Source organism: Periplaneta americana, chromosome 4 (genome assembly GCF_040183065.1).
Source record: "Periplaneta americana isolate PAMFEO1 chromosome 4, P.americana_PAMFEO1_priV1, whole genome shotgun sequence".
Taxonomy (NCBI): Eukaryota; Metazoa; Arthropoda; class Insecta; order Blattodea; family Blattidae; genus Periplaneta; species Periplaneta americana.
In genome coordinates, this window is record NC_091120.1 from 127,691,711 (window position 1) to 127,714,852 (window position 23,142).

General features: G+C 33.9%; 1 protein-coding gene across 1 annotated transcript in view; it reads left to right on the forward strand.

Moving 5' to 3' along the window:
- The window catches only part of Dora (zinc finger SWIM domain-containing dorado), a 260,924-nt gene that overhangs the window by 21,799 nt on the left and 215,983 nt on the right, over positions 1–23,142 (forward strand). The window contains exon 4 of the mRNA XM_069825149.1: positions 16,240–16,413. Coding sequence (XP_069681250.1) covers positions 16,240–16,413 — 174 coding nt within the window. The remainder of the gene's footprint in view (positions 1–16,239; positions 16,414–23,142) is intronic.

Genomic DNA, 23,142 nt, shown 5'->3' on the forward strand with positions numbered 1-23,142 from the left:
AGAAGTCTAAAGATGAACTGGGCTTCGTGATGATAAACCAAAACAAGGTATTGGAAATAATGATGGCACTGTGGCAAGGCACTTCTTTGAGAGTTGAAATATTTCTGCCCAAATAACTGGAATTGATGAGGACATTATAACAAGATTTCACAGTATGCTACAAATTATACCATGCAATTTAGTGATAGCATTAAATCGGTTGACTTAGCTGGTTCTTTCACTGTTTCTCTTGACTCTTCTGGTTTTTTCCCAATAGATCAAAACTTTGGGAGCAAGTAACTCTTCATCAAACTGCTTCTTTCCCCATTTCATACCTCTAATAGAAACTTCCCTTCATCATGGATCGAATGACGCCACAAACTTGATTTCGAAAAAAAAATACGTACCTGGTTTTTCCCCCTTACCTTTATATAATTAAAATATAGGAAGCTAATCTAAATTTAATTATATAAATTTAATTTTACGTATTTTAGGTATTTTGGAGGAGAATACCATTCTCTGAATTAAAAAGGAAAGCACGGGATTCGTAGAATCCCTATAATTGCGTGAAATTTAGTAGCTCAAGCCACTAGTAATATATTGAACGTAATACAAATATACCCTAATTAAGATTAAGTTCAAAGTTCATTTATTTTTCCAGTAATTATATGTTGTGGGTTGCATCAGCTCACCGCCACTAAGGAACAACAATATCTTGCAGGTTACATTGACACACTCCCACTAAGGAGCAAGAGGTGTGTGAAGTGTTATAGAAATGGGAATGAACGTTACTCCCGAATAGATGCCCACTTAAATGTTTCATATTAATAAATTTCTATATATCCCTAAATTTAATTTAAATATTAATAAGATAATAAATGTTGAAACATTAAGAATGTGTATCACAAAAATAATGAAAATATTATTGTATTGGTATTATATTGTGTTTAGGTAACCCAGTAAGGAACTATATTGTAACTTTTAAATTATCAGGAATTTCTTTTATATATACATTTAGATGGATACTGTAACGAATAGGGTATTTATTACATAATAATTGAAAATAAAAGTACCAATATCTAACGTTTAAACAAACTATTTAAAAATAATACACTGCATTATAAGCGATAAGATAAGACTGTTAGCAGAATATTACTTTTACTTATTCAAACATCTGTGATTCTTAATATTATAGACGTAAAATTATTGCCTTATCTTTAATAAATTTTAAAAATAATTATTATTACTGAATTAATCTTCATTGCTTCCCCTGTTTTGGAAACCATGCTACGCCACTGTATCCTGAATTTTGGATACACTACAGCCAGCATGGCACTTAGTTAAGGACAATCTTTTTACTCTTATTTCAAGATTAATCACCCTTACTATGTGTTTCGCTTGCGATATTTTCCTACTTTGCAGATATCTGCTTTAGATAGTAACATATGTTAGCTTGTTACATGCAGTTAGCTTTTTATATTGACTACTATCTGAGATGCATAAATTAGTTGGGAGTGCAAAATTTTTTCGGGCCCATGGGCATAGCATTACTAAATATGAGGATGGTCTCAGGAAAAGGAAAACGATAACAGACTGGCGACAATATGACATTATGGCTGATATAACTGGAGAATTAATTACTTGAAACTACTGTGCATCCTCTCTCCTGCTGTTGCTAATCAGTTGTTAATAGTAAGTGGCCCTTACTTTGAAATATGTCTATTATTTGTAGCAATAATTGCTAATGCAATGAAATTATTTAATTACATTTGAAATTGGTTATAGTGACTATAAGTGTGACACCTCAGCTACAATGACAAGCCATTAAGAAGTATTGTTTTTTTGAGTGTTAAATGTGATTTATTATTTTATAACGACACATTTGTAATAAATAACGACTTCAATTTAATTATTTTTGCTTCCTCAAATTTTCAGGTTGCCCGTAGGCAAAGCATACCAAATAATAATAAAATGTATATATTGTATTACGGTAAATACAATGTTCAGTTCAAGACAATTAAAGTTTACAACAGTGAAAAATTCTGAAAAGTTCAATAATTAAGGTAAATAATAGGAATGGTTTTTAAAAATTTGTAAGGAACCCCTGATTGTGACAGTAGTTATTTCTTTCAAAATAAATGTTGGGAGGGAAAGAGATTTCCAAAATTTTACTAGGAAGCCTGGAATTGTTCCTCTAGCGCCAATGAGTAGGCCCACTACCTGTATATTGTCGAGTTCGTACCGTATTTTACTTTATAATATGAAATGGTAGGTGTATAAATGCTCTGCTTTTCGTGATGGACTTCTAACGGCTGGGACTGATGGCTTTCAAACCTGATTGATGGGTCAATAATATAACTTTTGCTTTTGTTTTTAAAGGCAATTATATCGATTCTTCTGTGGCTTCCATTTTCTGCTAGGCCGTGGACTTCTTCGAAAAACTTGAAGTCATTATCTTTTAGTGCTGCAGTTATAATGGAGCGAATGTTATGATTACGCATATTCCTTAATAAATCACCGTGAGAGCAGGGTCCCAAAACGTGTAAATTCTTTAAAAATATATCTTCTATGCAAATTAAATACAGATTGTTGTTGAGGGGAATTCTCAGGTAACCGGTAATGTCATCAGTGACCACTCCTTTTTAATTTACCGTAATAAAAGCATTTTATGGGTCAGTAACTGGAATTATGAGAAAAGAGGGTTCTGTATTAACAGACAGCGTCACTGAGAGGAATTCGGAGGCAGCTGTTAATGTTATATTAGTAACCAGTTACTGTGACAAAAGCGTTTTATGGGCCAAGAACTGGAATTCTAAGAAATGAGGCTGGAGTTTGGGGTAGGCCAAGCTCTTTCTTCTGTCATGCCCTTTACCAACAATAGCAGACAAGTTGTGTCCCTTACTGTAATACAGACATTCAGCTGAAACTGTAATATCATACATTCAGTCTGTAAACAGGTGTGATATACAGTACAATAGAGCAAGGTGCAAAGAAAAGAAAAGTTTTAAGTGTAAAAGAGAAAGTTGATGTTATAAAACAAATCGAGAGTGATAAAAAGCAAGGTGATGTGTGCCGTGAATTTGATTTGGTTAAGGAAGAATTGAGAATGATTTACAGCTGCAGTATTTTGCAAAATAGACGAAGAAAAAGTTACATGCTGTACTTCAACCCACATTTTTAAATTGTGAGTAAGTTACTGCATGTATTTCATTACTGTGTATTGTAGTATTTTTCTCCGTGTTTCACCATTTTCAACAATACAGTACAGTATTTTTATTTTAAAAAATTGTGTAAAGTACCAGTATCATATTTAAAAAAAGTTTTAGTTGTCTAGGACTATATAAAATTACAAATTAAAATTATGGTAGTGTACAAAATATGTAATATTGCAAATTTTTTTTCTTTGTAATATTTATTGTACCGGTACTACTTTATTTTTTCTTATACGATACTTGTTTATTGCGATATCATATTTTTAGTCCCTTCAGTGACTTTATAGCTAAGTTCAGATCTATTATTATTATTATTATTATTATTATTATTATTACTACTACTACTACTACTACTACTACTACTACTACTACTACTACACTATCATTATTATTATCATTATTATTATTATTATTATTATTATTATTATTATTATTATTATTACTACTGCTGCTGTTAAGAAAAGAAGAAATTTCATATCTCTTCTTGAAATCATATTTTCTCTTAAACTTTTTTTTTGGAGAAACAGTTTAAAATAAGGGATTGTAATAAAATGTTCAAAGAAATTTCGAATATAGGTTTTATCCTACATGATACATGAAAGGGTCATAGTAGCAGTAAGTTGCTTTGATGTCCATCATCGTATACCCCATTGTGTGAAACCTTTCTATAAAGCTTAACACTTTAGCAATGCTACATTAATGGCCCCAACAAAGTAGCCTTCCCCTTTTATCCGATAACGAAAATTGCTCCATCATATGTAGGCCTAACAGTGAATATTTTTTAGATTTAGTCAGCACAACGAACAGCATTCTATGTTAGAATATTGAGAACTATGATTAGTTGAGGATCTACTATAATATTAACACAATTATTGTTTCTCTACTTAACATTATAGAATCTAATTAAATGTAGGCTTTGTATTTGTTAATAAATTAATATGTATACAATTTTGTATCTAAATGGATTGTTGCACATTTGTTTACTGTTCTTATCTCTTAGAATATGAAATAGTCCATAAAATTAATAAACATAAAACAGATATTAAAAATGGATCGAGAAAATTATAATTAAGTTTTCATCATCATCATCATCATCATCATCATCATCTTCTTCTTCTTCTTCTTCTTCTTCTTCTTCTTCTTCTTCTTTTCTTTAAAAGAAAGCGTTTTGGACTGCTTAATCACATCCGTAAAAAAAATGTATTTTCCCTCCCACTTTAGTTTTATTCAAATGCCCAAGAAAGATTAACAGTCTTATACTGGTACCATACCTGTTTATAGGATACCGTCTATAGCCTATCGACAAGCATAGAACCAGTGGCAGATTAATCACTAGACCATGACTTAGGGCAGCGGGCTCTGGAGAGAGAGGAGCGCAACGTGATTATAGCATAAGACGAGTTTCGGAATTGCAGGAAATTTTCCCTGAGTTGTGAACATTAATTACTGCACGAGTAACAAACATATCAGAATCAATATTATTGGAAGAACAAAGCTGGCTCAGATCTGGAAAATCATACGTAGACAATATCTTTATGCCAACACAACTTGTGGAGAAATGAAGAGAATACGATCTAGAGACCTATTTGGGATTCATAGATTATGATAAAACATTTGACTGAGTCAGTCGCCATATATTATGGAAGATAATGTTTAAAAAAGGATTCCCTCTACATCTAATCCAAGTAGTACAAAACTTTTACACAGAAACAAAAATTAAAATTGAAATAGAAGGTAGACAATCCAACGAAATAAAAACAAACCTGAGTGTTAAGCAGGTTGAAGCCTCTCTCCAGTTTTATTTAATGCACTGTATTTTCTAGGGTGACCATACATCCTGATTAATAGGGATTATCCTGTTTTTGAGCCTTCAAAAACCTGTCCCTACTTTTTTTTTTTTTTCATAAATAGGCTTTTGTCCTAATTTTTAGTGCAAGTCTGCAAGTTATGAACTTTTTACAAGTGTGCCGATAAGTTTTACCCATTATACTTGCGTACTTCGACATGGAAAATATATTCTCTATGCTATCGATGTTATCTATTAATGATGGCAATTTTTAAGTTTGATGTTGCTTAAAGAACCGGAAAATTGGTCAATAGTTGAAAATAATCTTATATGGCTAAGAGAAAAAAAATTACTGTGAATGACAGTTTATTATTTGGTGAAATAATTCTTGTTAAATCATTCATAAAAAACAAAATTGAATGTGACAGTGAGCACTGAAATCAGTTTATGGCACATGAAAAATGGTGTTGCTTCTTCAATTCTTGCCAGTGTGATGAACATTTCACTGAATTACTTAACATAGCTCAATATTTCTTTTCAATCCCAGCACATAATGCAAATGTTGAGAGAGTTTTCAGTCGTCACAATGGACAGATGAGAGAAACAGATTTACTGTAAGGAGTATAAAGTGTATTTTGCTAACTTGTTTCAACTTCAGCAAATATAACTGCAAAGATTTTTATTCATATTTGCTTGCAAAACCTGAGTTGCTGAATGCAATAGTAGCTTCTGTTAAGTATAATTGGAGTAAAGAAAGTAAATAAACTCCTTTAGAAACCTAATTTCTGATTTGAGCTAAATATTAATAAATTTGAAAGTGCATTTAATTTCTTCTTATTGCTATAATACTATTCCTATCAAGTATAGTTTGAAATTATTAACATTTGTTTCTTCTTTTAGTGTTACTTATGTTTCATTTTGGTATGTGTATCTGTCTAATGATTAAGTTTAAATCAAATAAATATTGAATATTAGAAAAAATAAACATGGTGTTCCACTTTTCCTAAAGAAAGTGATTAAAACTTTCACTCAAAGAAATTATGGTCAGCCTAGTATTTTCCCGAATACCTTGTGCTTTCGAATAAGCCGTGCACCCCACTTTTGAAAGGGGGGAGGGAAAAGAAGACGATGAAATTAAAACAAACACAAATTACAAAAATAAAACTTAAAAAAAAAAATGTATTCACGACAAATAAAAAGAATAAACACAAGTACTTCAGTTAACAAATTTTTTTCTTGGAACAGGACACATTTCAAACCCATCCTGTGCGCATGCACTGCATGCATGTCAGTAAAGTTGTCTTGCTTAATCAGCCGTTTACATGATATCCTGCAACATTAATGGCATGTATTTGTAAATTAACTATCTACCTTTATTTTGCATGATATTACGTCGTGGCTTGTTATAATAAATACAGTACCTGATATCACTATTAACTTCTTCATTGTGGGCTGCTTCTTCATCACCATCTTCGTCGTCACCCAAGCATTCATCCTCTGTTCCATCCAGCTGATTGGAGATGCTACACTTTTTGAAGCTTTTTTTGACAAGAGGAAGCAATGTGCATGCCCATGCATCACCAATCCATTGAAAATATAAGATGCACAAACTACAAACTTACCACATTTGAACTTGATTCTGATTAGGGCTGTATTTCAGGCCTGATAGCACCAAGGTGCTATTTTTCGAGATCGGGTGGTGTCAGGACATTTTTATGATTTTTATGTTATCGTCAAATTTTGCAATTATAATAAAAAGCTATTTTATTCATATTTGAACATTTTCATAGTGAGGTCTACTACCTCTTTATCTAGATTCGAACCCAAGTATTCTTGTGGAAAAGGTGGTGGTGGTGGTGGTGATGATGATGATGATGACAACGGCGACGATGAAGACAACTACTGCCGGTACAACTGAAATCCCAGAGCAAGGGCACTTTCTTTGTTTAGAAATATACCACTGATTCAAACACATGTACTGCAATCCAAATGCCATTTAACAATGTTAATAATTGAAATACCCACGCGGAAGGAAAGTCGGGCAATGTTGCCATCTTCATTTCGAATAAACCACGCACATGTATTTTTATTTATATATTTCGGAAAAAAAAAAAGTGCTCGGGATATTGGAGAAAATACGATACATTTGGACGACATTCTACAAAAATGTAAAAAGTTGTACATTAAGAACTTAGTTTAAGACATTACACATTCAACATGTTACTATTGCAGATGATGCTGTACGTATTAGGCTTACTTTTTGACTTCGAAGAGGAACTGCAAAAGGCAGTGCACACATTTAATATAGTAGTAAAAATTATGACATGAAATTATCCACTAGAAAAACAAAAGTAATGGCATTCTTTGGTAAATACTCAATGAAAATCAAAATGTCAATAGAGGGCAAACCTATAAAACAAGTATCACATCTGAATATCTAAGCTGTGATATAAACTATAAACCAGATAACGATATTAATATAAAATTACAATAGTATCAGAATATATGTGGCACAATCTCTAGAACACTAAAAAGGAAAGATAAGATGCACAGCTTAAATGCTATAAGACAATAGCAATCTCAATACTGCTATATGATAGTGAAACATGGACCACTACGCAGAAAGACCTTAGTAAAATAGAGGTTGGAGAAATGAGATTTCTTAGAGCTGTCAAGAGTTGTACAAAAATGGATCGAATCAGAAATACAATAATAACAGAACTACAAATAGAACCAATAACTGAAAGACTAAACACTTACAGAGACAACTGGCTACAACACTTTCTGTATATAGAATGTTACAGAAACAAATTTTAAAACAAATGTTAGACTACATATCTAAAGAACAATGCTCCATAGGAAGATACTTGAAAAAATGGAAAGATATGAGACTGGGACAGGCCCAGCCCATACTGTGATTTGCTAAAGAAGAATAAGAAGTTATAAATATTTTAATTGTATCCATGTTCTGTTTACCTCTCGATTTCTCGCAAAGTAAAATTACATTGCAAGTTATAATCTCGACAAATTACTGTCGAACCTTGAGAGAAGAGTGAAATATAGACTAGGCCTATTATAGATTTATTAATTTGCCCTACAGAATAATATCTGTAATATTGACAATTAATATTTGAGGAGAAAAATTCGCTCCAGCGCCAGGGATCGAACACGGGTCCATGGTTCTACGTACCAAGCGCTCTGACCACTGAGCTACGCCGAATTCAATCCACAACACCGGATCGAAACTTCCTCCTTCAATGTTTCCCTTTGTGGCCTGACTCCAAGTTAGGCATGTATGTTGACATGTATGTCCAATGTCAACAAAGGACCTGGGTTCGGTCCCCGGCGCAGGAGCGAATTTTTCTCCTCAAATATTAATTGTCAATATTACAGATATTATTCTGTAGGACAAATTAATAAATCTATAATATTTTCATAGCTGCAGTGCATATGTCTGCACAGATTACTGTGCACTTAACTGCGGAATCCAGGCCAAACAAGTCACTCAGCCGAGTGTGCTCCTAATATAATGGCAGTTGACACTAGACATATACGTCAACATATATGCCTAACTTGGAGTCAGGCCACAAAGGGAAACATTGAAGGAGGAAGTTTCGATCCGGTGCTGTGGATTGAATTCGGCGTAGCTCAGTGGTCAGAGCGCTTGGTACGTAGAACCAAGGACTCGGGTTCGATGCCCGGCGCCAGAGCGAATTTTTCGCCTCAAATATTAATAGACTAGACCTATTTGAATCAAAATACGACTTAAACTCGTCATTGTTTTAAAGACTCCTACCAGTCAATAATCGACAAGTTTTGTAACGAATTAATTCTACATTCGTGAAAGAACTTGACTATGAAGATGCTGTCAAAGACTTTTCTACTCTGAAATCAAGCTGAACGGACTTATAAAAAGGTTATCTATTAAAATGTTTGTAATATTGCCAATTATAATGTATTAGAAATTGGAATTTTAAATTATATATAATTTCAATAAGATAACATGCCCAGAATTTCTGAAGCTCAAAACAGTATACTTATTAATACCTACCACAGTTTCGCAAAAAATTGACTCTTTCTAATTATGTAATATTCAGTGCTGAAATATAAACGTAATTCTTTAATTTTAAAGTAAAGTAAATACAATGTAGGCATTATCTGTTAATTGTATAACAAAATTACAAAAACAGAACAAAATTACATTATTCATAACAGTCATAACATAAAGAAAATTATATTAGCCTATACATAACACTCCTATTGGACATATTTTTCTATGAATGGATTTCCATAAGAAGCTTCTTATTCTCCTTCAAGAAATTGAAGACGTCAGGGTAAATTTAAAATTAACTTTGGTAATTAAGCATGCCTTCAATGTGTCAACCTCGAATTGTGTTTCCTCCAATGTCCATATTTTGTTCATTCCTCAAAAACTCTTTCTACAGTAACATTGGTTCCAGGCAGAGATAACTCAAATTCTACAATTTAACAGTGTTTCTAAATGACAGTTATTGAAAAGAGAACTGCTGGAACATTTTTACTTATCTCATGTGTAGGCTACTTCTTTATTCCAGTGAGTAACTTTGTCATCAATGTTTGAGTTGCCAGAAACATGTAATGATATCTATGCATTATTTCAACATCATTTCATTGTTCAGCAAGATCCATTCAAATTTCTGTTACAACTTTAATATTTCAGTCCAGACTTTTTAAGTACTGAATATACATGAGTCATAACAGTTCTTAGCTACTATTCGAAAATCTACTTTCAGCTCACCCTCGCCTTGTAGTTCTTGCACAGCACTTTGTGCAACACGTGGGATAAAATGATTCTCCTTTATCTCTGTGATAGTTTCTTTCAACTTAGATAGTGCACTGGATAGGTCAACAATTAACTGTCTTTATTTCTCCTTCTGCTTTGACAAGTGTCCTATGGAAAGTTTTTTCTTTGGTTATGCAAAAAAGAAGAAATTTAGTTAACGGGTTTTCAAAAAATTATTTGATTATAGTTTAACATTTTTCTTGACTAAGGAAGTATGACCTTAGTCTTCCAAAAAGTGCAATAACCTTTTCAAGTGCTGTCATTAATATTAACCATCTAATGTTACTACAGTAAAATCTCTCGTATCTGGCACCCAAATAATCAGCAAAACCAAAACAACGGCACTTTTGGCAAAAAAAAAAAAAACAATCATTCATGCGAAAGGAAAGAGTTGGACGAAGATGTGAGTGGTTTTCGTGGATCACACATGCCACATATTGTGTTTACTCTTTACATTGTTCACGTGTGAAAATACAAAGAAATCCGTAATGTCCCTGGAGTATATAGAGTAGCATCTGTAAGTTGTCCCTCGGACCTTGTAAACAATGCGCAGAGACGATATCTTTAAATTTACCACTTGAATTCTCCTGTTTCAAAGGGGTGTTGGATGAGTCTAAATAGGAAAGTGTGAAATTCTCTGTTTCTACAGTGTGCAAAAATTTCATTCGAGTTATAGATAGTATCATGGCTATTACCGCTAAGAGTTAATGTTGCATAATGGATTCCACGAAACAAAGTGAAATGTTCTTATTCTCAAATCATCGAGCGCTGCTATATCGTCTTCATAGTTGTGATGGTGGCTACACTGCTCTTCATGTTACATGACCCACATGACTGCCATTTGAAATTGTCATAATGTTACGAAAACTTTTAGTATTTTTACGCTATTATGTATTACTGTATTACAATAATTATGACCTGATGATTGTGCATTACCATGTTCAGTACTATAAATAAATATCGTACGTATTTCAAAACTTTATTTTTAATATGAAAATTACTAGATTTCAGCATGGAAAAAAATGTTTGTACAGTACAGTGTGTCTTTACTTAACTTATAAACGTATTTTCCAATTATCCAGCAAAATCAGTTATCTGGGACTGCCTTTGTTCCATAGTTGCTGGATACGAGGAATTCTACTGTATAAAACCAACTCTTTTCTTGTACTCAACCTCAGCAAAACCGATTGAACCCTGATAGGATATATATGAAAATGGAAGTAGATTTTGTAAATGAATATTTCTGCATTCGTTGGTAAAGAATCAGCAGCAGTCTTGATGGTGTTGTATATGCGATGCACATTCAAGGATTTCATAACCAAGTGCCAGTTTGAATTTGTGAAAAACATTTTTGGTTTCTGTATGTGCTGCTTCATCAAAAATTAGGTTATTATTAGTATTGTCCCCAAAGAAAGTTATTATTTTGCTAGAGAAATTGTTTTCTGCAAGCAGTTTGTAACAATTTCTGCAAGTTTCACGAGGCAGTTCATAAATTATTTCTAAAATTCGAACATGGACAACTTGTAGTGGTAAAAACCTAATCATAACAAGAAAAGCAGTTTTCTCCTCATAAATTAGAAGCAGCTTATAAACTGTAACAAAATTAATTTCTTTCAATTCCTGCCGTAATAGTTCATAAGAATGAGGTGCAAGTACCCTTCACAACATTCACACTTCATACGACCACAAAAGGACATATTTTTTTCGAAGCGAAATATCTTTTCATAAGTTTCACTGCAGAGTTATTTGAGTTAAAGCTATGATTTTCTTTGATGACTTAGTGTGCCCAAGTTCATTTGACTGCTGTTAATTGTAAATCTCTGTCTGTTAATTAAATTTGTTGCAAAAATTTAAATACTGCTACACCCATGGACCTAAAAAAATATTTGTGTGCCCTTTCCCCCGCACTCAAAAAAAAAAAAAAAAAAAAAAGGCATGTAACAACACTTTTTAACATATTGATGGCCCAGAACCAGACTGTTCCAAGTCCATTTTACTATTTATTTTTTCAAGAGAGCTATTTTAAGCTCCTGATATTCAAAGCTTCATGAAACAATTTGAAATAGTTTCATAGCAACCCTATAGAAAGGAATATTTACAATTTTGTTAGATTCATATATGCAGACAAGAACTGGAACACAATGAAACACGGATTTCTTTTTTATAAAAAGTTGGACTTAGAACAGTCTGGTTCTCAGCCATCGATATGCTACTGTCTGAAGCAGACATCTGCAAAGTAGAAAAATATCGAAAATTTAATTTATTCTAGCTCGATTTTTCTTTTGTAAAACTTTTTTCACCCCTACGAATTTGCTGCCCTGAGTTTGGGTCTATGTGGACCATGCGTAAATATGGGTCTGACTGTGTGGCAGTATCATATATTTCTTTATGTTTAGTAGATTTCAAGTGTTGTTCAGTGTTAGTCTCTCCATTATGAGCTACAGAAAACTCAGTGTTAAATTTTGCAACAAACATCAAAATCATTCTGGGTTTTCTTACATAGAAATTAAGTATTTCTATCATATAAACCATTACTGACAGTTCATGTTTCTCAAATTCACCAATATTATTTTGCTACACAAAACACTTGTGTTTTGGCATCATAATTCTTAACATACTTAATTGAACTGAAAGCATATTATCTGCATGTCGTCACTGAGTAAATGAACAAATGCTTGGATTTCTGAGCATTGGTTGATTTGGAGATTAGTTGGTGAGTTCATTGTGCATTATCCTTGCATCACATCTTGATCACTGAAAACTTATTTTTCTGTGTTAGAAATGATCATAGCTGGTTAACTCGCAAATAATTTCATAAGGTATTACAATATAGACCCAAATATTTTTATACTGTCCACATCTAAAAATCTGTATATATACAGAGCTCCTACAAAAGAACTTTCCAGTTTTGAACACATGTAATTTACGTTCTATGAATCTGAGATGCGTAAAAATAGTCCCAATGAAAAGAGAAACTCAAAAAGTTTAGTTCTTTACCTTAAAGATGTTCAATGTGTCCCTCCTTGGTAACGTGGCACACATTAAGCCTATAGTCAAGATCCACGTAGGTACGGGGATTTTCCGACCCCAGATTCTAAGGTTACTTATGTCTGTTCACCTTATCAGAAAGATGAAAAGTGCCTTTGTCAGAAAACACAACGGAATGAATAAATTCATCATCATTTTCAATTAAAGTCTGTATGCTTATGCAGAAATTTCTTTGTAGCACTTTGTTGTCTGGTTTTAGGGCTTGCAGCAACTGTAGTCAGTACGGATGAAATCACAACTGCTTGCGAAGAATCTTGCCTTAAAATCAGTGTACTATTTACGGATTGTAGGCCCACTGGATGAATCTGCACCAAACTTTGTTCGGTAATGCTGTTGCACATTAATAACCGACTGGTTCACATGAAAATCAAGCACACAAAAAGCTTTTCAATCCTCTATAGCAGCTATTTCGCCTCAACAATGAACAAATGTGTTTATATCGTTGCTTATGAGATTATACAAGCTGGCATAGCACTTGAAATATGGGTCTAAAGTGGTTCCCGCGTATGCCAATGCTCGGAGCACTGTTCGTAGCAAAACACTTAAATGAGTGATATTTGGGACATTTAAAGGACTCTTGTAAGCAATGGTTTATATGCGCTATTATGAGGTAGTATTACCAACTTGGAAAATAATGTTGCCACAACTAAACTTTTTGAGTTTCTCTTTCCATTGGTGCTATTTTCATGCACCTCAGATTCATAGACCTTAAATTACATGTGTTCGAAACTGGAAAGCTCTTTTGTAGGAGCCCTATATATATAATTTTTTTCCTCCATTTTCCAACAAAATGGGACTAAAGCATCCTAACAAGAACTTTTGGGATGCCGGGATGGAAGGTCTACAAATGGGACTATCACATTCGAAATGGACGCTTCTGGTCACATTAACAAAACACACATTACCAAGCTTCAGAGTCGAAAGTTAGGATCTCCTGAACTGGTGAAATTTATGGCAACAGAACAAGCATTGATACATAATGATTATACTCACTGCAGTGAATAGCTCAAGATCATAAGCTAGAAGAAATCTTTGCACTTTTCATTCTATTCTCTTCATTATCTTGATTTTTCAAGTGCTTCCATCATTGCTTCTGAGGCGTTATTTAATGTTACCTCTCTGCTTAAGAGAAAGTTTCCTTCCTGGTACTTAGTCTATAAATGTCGATTTTCTGCAGAAGTGGAGTTAATTTGTTATAAATAAATGCTCTAATTATGTAATTACTGTCCGTTAATTTCTTCATTCTCTTTCGAAACTAAATATAACTTCTGTTATTAAGGCAGTATATTATTAAAACACACGTAACATTAAAAGAGTTATGAAAATGTGCAGAAATTACTGTTACATAACAGTTACGTACTTTAAGAACATTGAGATGATCTTCTATTGTAAGTTACAGAAGATAGTAATAATTTCTGTTTTATAGATTTTTTCCCCTCAACCTTTCCAGTCATCCTTCCCTCTTTAAGTCGCACGTTCAATCTATTTCATGCTTCTGACTTTAATTTTGATCACAATGTCAGAGTCCATGTTGAATTTTTCGTACACTACTTTTAACACTTGAATATAAATAATTGATTAAATGGCGATCTTACTCGTTTTAATTATGTAAGCATGTGCGGTAATTTCAGAACAAATACACTATTTGACACAACTCTTCATCACACGAACGCACCCACACAACAGGCAGCGAAGTTGAGTTGGCGCCGAGACACAGAAGGCTCTGAGGATGGTGTCAAGTAGCACCGAAACATCTGTAAGCCGCACATGCTTGCATAATTAACACGAATAAGATCGCCATTTAATCAATTATCAATGTCAGAGTGTTAAAATTGTTAATAAATTTGTTTAAAAAAATCCATGTAAGCCCTATATGTTTAAAATGTAGTAAATTTATAGTAGTTGTTTTGCAACTGACTTCTACATACTTCCTGTGTACTACTAAGATTTGTTTAAAATCATCCATCCTCAAGTGAGGTTGACCACTGGGATCTGGAATTAACAAACATAAAAAGATAAAGGGAAATGAAACGAGTAAAATAATTATTCGATTTGTACATTAAAACAAAAATTTATGTGTTAACATATAAATGATAGTGTAGAATTTGAAGAGAGGCCTTCAGAATTTCCATCACAATCTTCTGCACCTCATAAAAGGGAATTTTAAAGGATTTGAGGATATTGTAAATGTAAATTTTGGTAAACAACCCCTTGCTCAAAACAGTAAGCCTGTATTAATAATTTATAGCAAGAGAATCTATTTTTCGATATAATTATTATAGAATTTTTTTTTTTTTGTTCGCTGTAATTATTTTAACAATTATACTTTATTGTACTTTTGGGAGAACCAAAATTTCATCATGTTCTAATGTTAGATGGTGTTGGTAAATCAATTAGGGCATTGTAACATCCCAGTTGTAAAGCGAAATGCCATATTTTTGACTGAGGTATGGAAAACAAGGTACATATTTAGCTCGCTTGTCATCATTTATTTGCAGTGCCTGATTCATGTCTCGTTCAAAGTAAATTGTAGGGTCTAAGACCATCGCTTTCTGGGTTCTTCTATTGATGACAATTATATCCACCCTTCTATGAGAATCATCTTCAAACACACAATGAATCTCCTCATGTACTTCCCATAATCTGTTTCTTAACAGGTTGGCAATTGCTGTATGGGCACGATGGTGTCTGTTATTACGCAGTAACTCCCCCTTATGACAGAACCGTGGCCAAGTCTTTCAGTCTCGCTGCAGCCGGGATGGTAACAATGGGTAGTACTGGAGATTCTGCCAGGAACAGATTTTGCTGTGGTAACGTTGCAAGACATCTTGATGGCATTTATGTATTCAGAGGACGAAAGACACTTTTTAGAGGAGATCCAGGAGTTGGCTTTGGGGAATTCTTCATTTGTATAAACACCTTTGCCTTTATGTGGGAGTTGGCACCATGACTGGAATGATTGTTTTCTGAGATGTTTTCCTTTAGTTTGAGGAGTGATGCTGTTTGGAGCAATCTTCAGGTGTGTAAGATATGTTTTCTTCTCCTCTTGTAGTTTTCTCATGTGATGTAGATGTGCATCATTCACATGTGCCATTCGCCTACAGATATTATAGTGTTGAATACTGGCTTCCCATTCTGCACTGTTATCAATTGATCTGCGCAAGGCAACTATCATGACACATATAACATTGTCTTACTTTAAGGACAACAGATCACATGAAATGGGGCAAACAGCTTTCATTTGATCATGCTTTGTATTGCACTCATATCCCACAGTGATAACGATAGTGGAAATAACTAATATTTTTATAGTGTTAACAACAAACTTATAGTTGTGGAGGTTAATTTAATTCTCAGTGGAATAATGTATATTTCATGACTTTGCTCAACAGCCAACACAAGTTTGTCTGCGAGCACCAGTAAGCGAGTCACTATCAAGACTCCATCGCGAGCAGTTACAGAAATTTGCTCAGTATCTGATCAGTGAGCTGCCACAGCAGATATTACCTACTGCTCAACGTCTTCTGGACGAGCTGCTCTCTTCACAACCCTCAGCAATCAACACGGTAAGTGTGCATTCAGCCTGATGCTACCAGTAACCACATACAAATAAGGAAGGAGAAGTAGAAAATCATTTCCAAAACTACCATTTTATTTAAAATTTTTATGAGTTTACTTTCTTGAATATAATTAGAGATGACGAGAATCAGTGGCGTGTGGTAGTTTTTTATACTGGGTAAGCAGTAAGCAATGAGAAATTAAAACATTACGGTACAAATAAATAAGAGTACAGTATTAAATGCAAGTTTTGTGTACCATAAAATTGAATGTACTAAACTTTAATGAATAATACATAATAATATAATAATAATAATGATAATAATAATAATAATAATAATAATAATAATAATAATAATAATAATAATAATAATAATAATAATAATAATAATAATAAAAAGTGAACTTTCCCTCTTGTAGCAGGAATTGATAGAATAAGTTCACAGTTTCACTACAGTTCGTAATGCTGCATTCAGATGGTTTGATTTGATGAAAATGAACAGTTCATTAACATTTTTTCTATGCAGGTCATCGGAAATATGTGTGACAGTTTATTGGGATCGAAGAGCAGGAAAGTCAAACATATTGGGATAACTGTCTTTAAGGGAATCGAAACTGATCTCGGGGACGGGGAATATCCTTTTATTCTGATCTGAATTAGTGGGATTAATGAGTTCCAAGAAGCATAGGGAATCGAGATTGTTGAGCTGTTGCAAAATGAAATTGTATCAATAATCTAACAACACAGGTATTTATAGGATGTCTTAGTAAGTTATCAAGTACTATATTTACTCTTGCTCTGTTTTTGTCTGGTTCATTTACATCCCCTCTTAATTCTGTCGCGCCCCATATTTCTTTAAAGTTCTCACCTTGGATGGCCAACACTACCCATATTCTTACAAAGAGCATTCCGAGTAAGTGTCGTACTAGACACTTGGTAGGTTTTTGCTGCCAGTTTTTTTGACATACCAGCTTCAACAGCCTCGAGAAATTAAAATAATAGATCCATGAGTGACCAAGTAGCCCCAGGGTGTGCAAGTAGCCCTGTTTTACGGTACTCACGTATACCGTATCCGAAAATGATTGATACAGTTTAATTTGTTATTCCAAGTTAAATACTTATGCTATATAGTTGTAACCAACGTCGTTTGAAAGACAAATACAATAATATATTATGATACCAGGTTGGGAAGTGCATTACAAAATTTCGGAAATTTAAAAACTTGCTCTGCTCATTCTTCATTCATTTATTATATTCCATAGAGCTTACATGAGCAATGAAGCTTTAAGATGTGGAACAAGTCAAAATTTTACAATATTACAATTACAATTTTTACAAATTTTTACAATATTCTACAATTTTTACAGTTTTACAATTTTGAAATTTTCTACAATTTTTTACAATTTTCTGCAATTTTTTACAATATTTTGGTGAGATGTAGTGAGATGAGGTCAGGTCCGAGGATTCGCCAAAAGATTACCCGGCATTTGCCTTTTGGTTGGGGAAAACCTCGGAAAAAAACCCAACCAGGTAATCAGATCAAAGGGGTGAAATGAAGTGATGCCGAGGACTCGCCATAGACCATCCAGCTTCAGTCCCATGGCTGGGGAAAACCTCGGAAGAAACCATTCAATTAGACCAAAGGGAGATCCAACCCAAACCCAAACGCAGCTCCAGATCAGCAGCCCAGCGAGTCTGCCGACTAAGCTACATCGATAGCTCTACTAAAAATATACAATACATAGCCAATCAGATTATTAAATTTACAAATGCAAACGATTATTCATCAGTTGAGCTATATGTATAATACAAAACAAGTAAGTTAATTAAATTTAAGGCATAAACAGTTCAATCAGTTGTGATATACAGAAAATGATAATACATATCATGCAAACTACTTCAAATTACAAACACAAACTATTTATCAATATAGCTATACAGATTACTATTCAATTTAAAGCATATACAATTCATCGGCCAAAACTATACAAAGATGTACAATACAAAGTAAGCAGATTAATTCAATTTACAAGCATACTTTCATTAAGCTATACAAATTTGTACAATTAATATCAAGTAGATTAATTCAATTTATAATCATAAACAATTCATCAGTTGAGCTATACAGACTACTATACAAATTACAGCATGCACAATTCATCAATTGAGCAATACAGACTACCATTCAATTTTACAGCATATACATTCATCAGTAAAGCTATACAGACTAGTATTCATTTTAAAAGCATAATCAGCCAAACTATACAGACATATACAATGAAATTAGTTCAATTTACAAACTTATTTTCGTTAAGGTATACAAAATTGTACAATTCATATGAAGTAGATTAATTCAATTTATAAGCTTAAACAATTCATCAGTTGACCTATACAGTCTACTATTCAATTTGCAACACATACAATTCACTTTTCCTCGATTAATCTTACTATTTGGAAACAAACAGTTCAGCCGTGTTTGTTTCCTTCAATAGAATACTGGTTAATTAATTTGTGTGTAAGTTCATAAAACAGATCAGGCAAAATACGTGAAATTTCAATAGTGATGCTGGGAGAGGAATGGCTGACTCCTTTCTATGGGAGTAGTGGTTGCTGCGTTGGTGCTAATTGAATCATCATTGATAATAATTAATTATAATGCAGCTCTTTGCTTGCTTCAGTCATTTTCTATGGACTGAAACAACCCAGAACTCACCACGAGGAGGTGGCTGCATATCGAGTTCCGCCCTGCCCAACCCAACCTCCCTTCCATGTGGGCAGCTGTTTCACATTAATCTATGTTTAATGATTGTTATTCAACTTCCAGACGACTCCTCTACATGATGAGGTAATGTCTTACTATTTTGTTAGATGTCTCATTTCACGCGTCCATGGAAGTATTTCTAAGAAATTGTAGTGCAGACCATAATCAAAGCATTTTCTTTAGTAGTTGAAGACTCCTTATTGTATTAGTAACTTATACAGTGTGATTGAGAAATCTCTCCGCAGTGCTTGTGTAGCCGAGAATCCACTAGGCAGAGAATTCAAGTGTATTTGGTAGAGAAATCAAGTGGCAGCACTGACCGCTAAGCATATGATGGACTGGAGGTATGAGGCTGTCAAACCGGAATGAATGGGGGATTGCCAGCTTTCTACAGGGTTGTATTCTACTGCGTGTTCAATTCAAAGTGTGTCATGGCTCGCTGTAAGCCATCATGTGGCTAGCCGATGAGCCTAGAGAATTCAATCTTCCTACACTTCCGCAGAGGCGTATTACCTAAATGCGAGAGAAGTTGCCTAGCAAGTACGGCGTTCATTCTGAAGTACGCAGAGTCCGTGGATACCCACAGACTCTGGAAGTGTGTACCGATACGTGCGGTAACGCCGGTAGTGGCAGGAATGTGAACTGTTTGGAAACACGTACTGGGGTGAGTTTTTTTATTACTGTCGGGATATGGCGAGAGGGTTAAGACGATTACTTACGTATTTGTTGACATTAACTTGGACGGTCAACATGGACACGGAGCATTTGATTTGTGCTGTGGAATGTTGCGGTATGCAACGGATGATAACAAATACAAGTGATGATAACAAGTACGACTTGCCCGCGCAAAACACAGTTTGAAAGAGGTTATGGTAGCACACAGACTGTACACATGGTGGAAACATAGTAAAGGTGTGGGACTGCGCATGCTGTTGCGATAGCGGCCGAGGCGTGTGACGTCATCTTTACTGCAGACAGCGATCGCAGCTCATTGCGTTGAGTACATTTTCTTTAATAAACCTAACTAGACATTAATTACAATACATAATTTGAACTGATTGTTGCCAATGTTATTTATATCCTTTTCATTGTGCGTTTAAGTTCATGTACTCTTTAAAGAGTTATGAATAAAATTTAAAAAACATATAAAAAATTAACAATAATAGCTTAAAAGTCGCTCCCTCAAATCTGCCGTCCTAGACAGCTGCTTAGTCTGCCGAGGCCTAAATACGCCCCTGATTGCATGTAGGCTACTGTACCTATTAACTTTCTTTCACTTCAGCGCAACAGGAGCATCCAGCACTAATGTAACAATGGAAAATCGCGGAGCCACTGAGTCTACTGTCACAGAGGAATGCCAAATACTAAGAAATAGAAGAGAAGAATTACTCTCTAGAAACGAGGATTAAGGAATTGACAGCAGCCAACAGGAAACATGAAGAAGAAAAAAGAAAATTACATGAGGATGTAATTTCATTGAAAAACATTAGACAAACAGAAGTTAAATCTAAAGTGGCTGAAATTTTGAAACCATTTTTCACTATTGGGCAAATTGATGCTCTTTTGAATAAAAAGCATAGGGTGAAATGGTCTGTAGAAGATTACGGTACTGCAATAACACTTCGAAACCTAAGTCTAAAAGCATACCGATACTTAAGAACAAAATTAAATTACCCGTTACCTGATTTGTCAACTCTGAGAAAATGGGCAGTAAAACAATTATCGCTTGAGGAAGGGGTACTTCATGATGTCTCAAAATTAATGAAGGCGAGAGCTACAAATATGTCGGAGTTAGATCGTGTAACAGTATTAGCATTTGATGAAATGTATTTAAATGAGGAGGTTTCTTTTGACAGTAGGGAAGAACAAATAATTGGACCTCATAAAGCAGTGCAGGTTGTTTTTGCACGTGGTTTGTTTGCAAGGTGGAAGCAGCCCGTATACTATAAATATGATCAGACAATGACAAAAGAAATCTTAACAGACATAATTTGCCAGTTAGAAGGCAGTGGTTTTCAAGTTGTGGCCACAGTTAGCGATTTAGGTGGAAGTAACAGAAAATTGTGGCGTGATTTGAAAATTTCTACCAAACTAAATTGCAGTTTTCCTAATCCAAATGATTCAACTCGAGAAATATTTGTTTTTTCAGACGCTCCACATTTATTGAAATTACACAGGAATCACTTTCTAGATCATGGTTTCAACTTGAACAGATTGAACATTTCATCAGAACCAATTCATGAACTTTTACGTGCATCCTCGTCCTCTGATACAAAATCAGCTTACAAGTTAACTCCGTTACACTTAAGTGTCCGTGGTACCCAAAGACAAAAAGTTAGTTTGGCAGCACAATTATTTTCCAACAGAGTTGCAAAGGCTTTGAAATGGTGTGGTGAAAACGAGCTGTTGAGATCAAATGAATGGAAAGAAACTTCAAAGGCAATAAAATTAACTAATGATTGGTTTGATTTATTTAATACCGTTTCTAAATTCGGTACCCACCGTGGGCTGCATAGTTACGGAATAAACCTTCAAGATCAGAATATTATACTCTCAGAAATGAATGACGTCATGACCACAGTTAAAGCAGGAGAAGCAAACAGGGAATTACCTTATCAGGAGGGGATTATAATAAATAATAAATCATTAACATTGTTGTATGAGGCAATGAGGTACAAGTACAAAATTGAATACATCATCACAAGAAAACTTAACCAAGATCTGGTAGAAAACTTTTTTTCGGAAATTAGAAGCATGGGTAGAACAAACGATCATCCCTTTGCTTTAGATTTTAAACATAGACTGAAGTGGTACATACTAGGTCGAAATCCATTATCTCAGTTTTGTGAGAACAAAAACACCTCCGATTTGCTTTCGGAAGAAGAGGCATTAATAGTGGGTCCTAGTACAAGCCAATCAGAAGTCAATGATAATCTGCAGAAAGAACTATGTGAAACGGCAGAATTTCTTAAAGGCATTCTGAAACCGGTTAAATTTACCAACGATCGAGATCCTGAAGAAAATATAGGCCTCCCAGAAAAAATATATGAAATCTCTGCAAGACAGCGGATATCCCAGGAAGGATTAAAATGTATTGCAGGATATGCTGCATCAAACCATATGGAGCAATACCCGAATCTTGGAATTCCCACAAAATGGTCAACTTCTGCTAATCAAAAAGACTGGATTACTACAGTGTCCCGTGGAAACTTAATTCTCCCTTCTAAGGATCTACAATTGGTTGCCATGCTTATTGAAGTATATTCTCAGATGTGCACGGAGATTCTGTTTCTCATGAGAAATTTATAATAAAAAAGACTGTAAATTTGGTTAATTCTGCCATGAAAAACGAAGCAGAAATCAGTTCTCCTCTTCCGCCAGAAGTAATTACGACATTGGTTAGAACAAGAACATTTATTAGAATTAAAGAAATTAATAAAATAATAAAAATGTCTGGAATTTCAAAGAGAAATATTATAAAGAAAATGAAAAAGATTGCATAAGAATAAGTATTTACTTAACAGAGTGGGATTTATAATGGTGAAATTATATTATGTCGTGTGTGGAATAATAAGGTAAATAATGTAGTAGACTATATTATGTCTCCAATAGCCTGAATATATAAAAATATTTGTTTACTATAATGACAAATTATTCCAAGAAATTCATATACATATGTTAATGAAGGTTTCAAAAGTATTTGAATTCATATACAAAATAATGTACGTTATAAATAACTGTATAGATCTAAGTATGTATATATTTATTACACATTGTATTGTAATTATTATAAAACCACGTGTAGGCCTATATTACAGAAGTCAATATTATTAATGACACACTGCCATATCACATTGTTTCTTGAAACTTGAGTTTAATATGTAATAGATCATAATTTTATTACGTTATCATTTCAAGGTAGTTCCTATTGTACTTGAATTCATGTGTAATATAATTTGTGTGATATATGGGCCT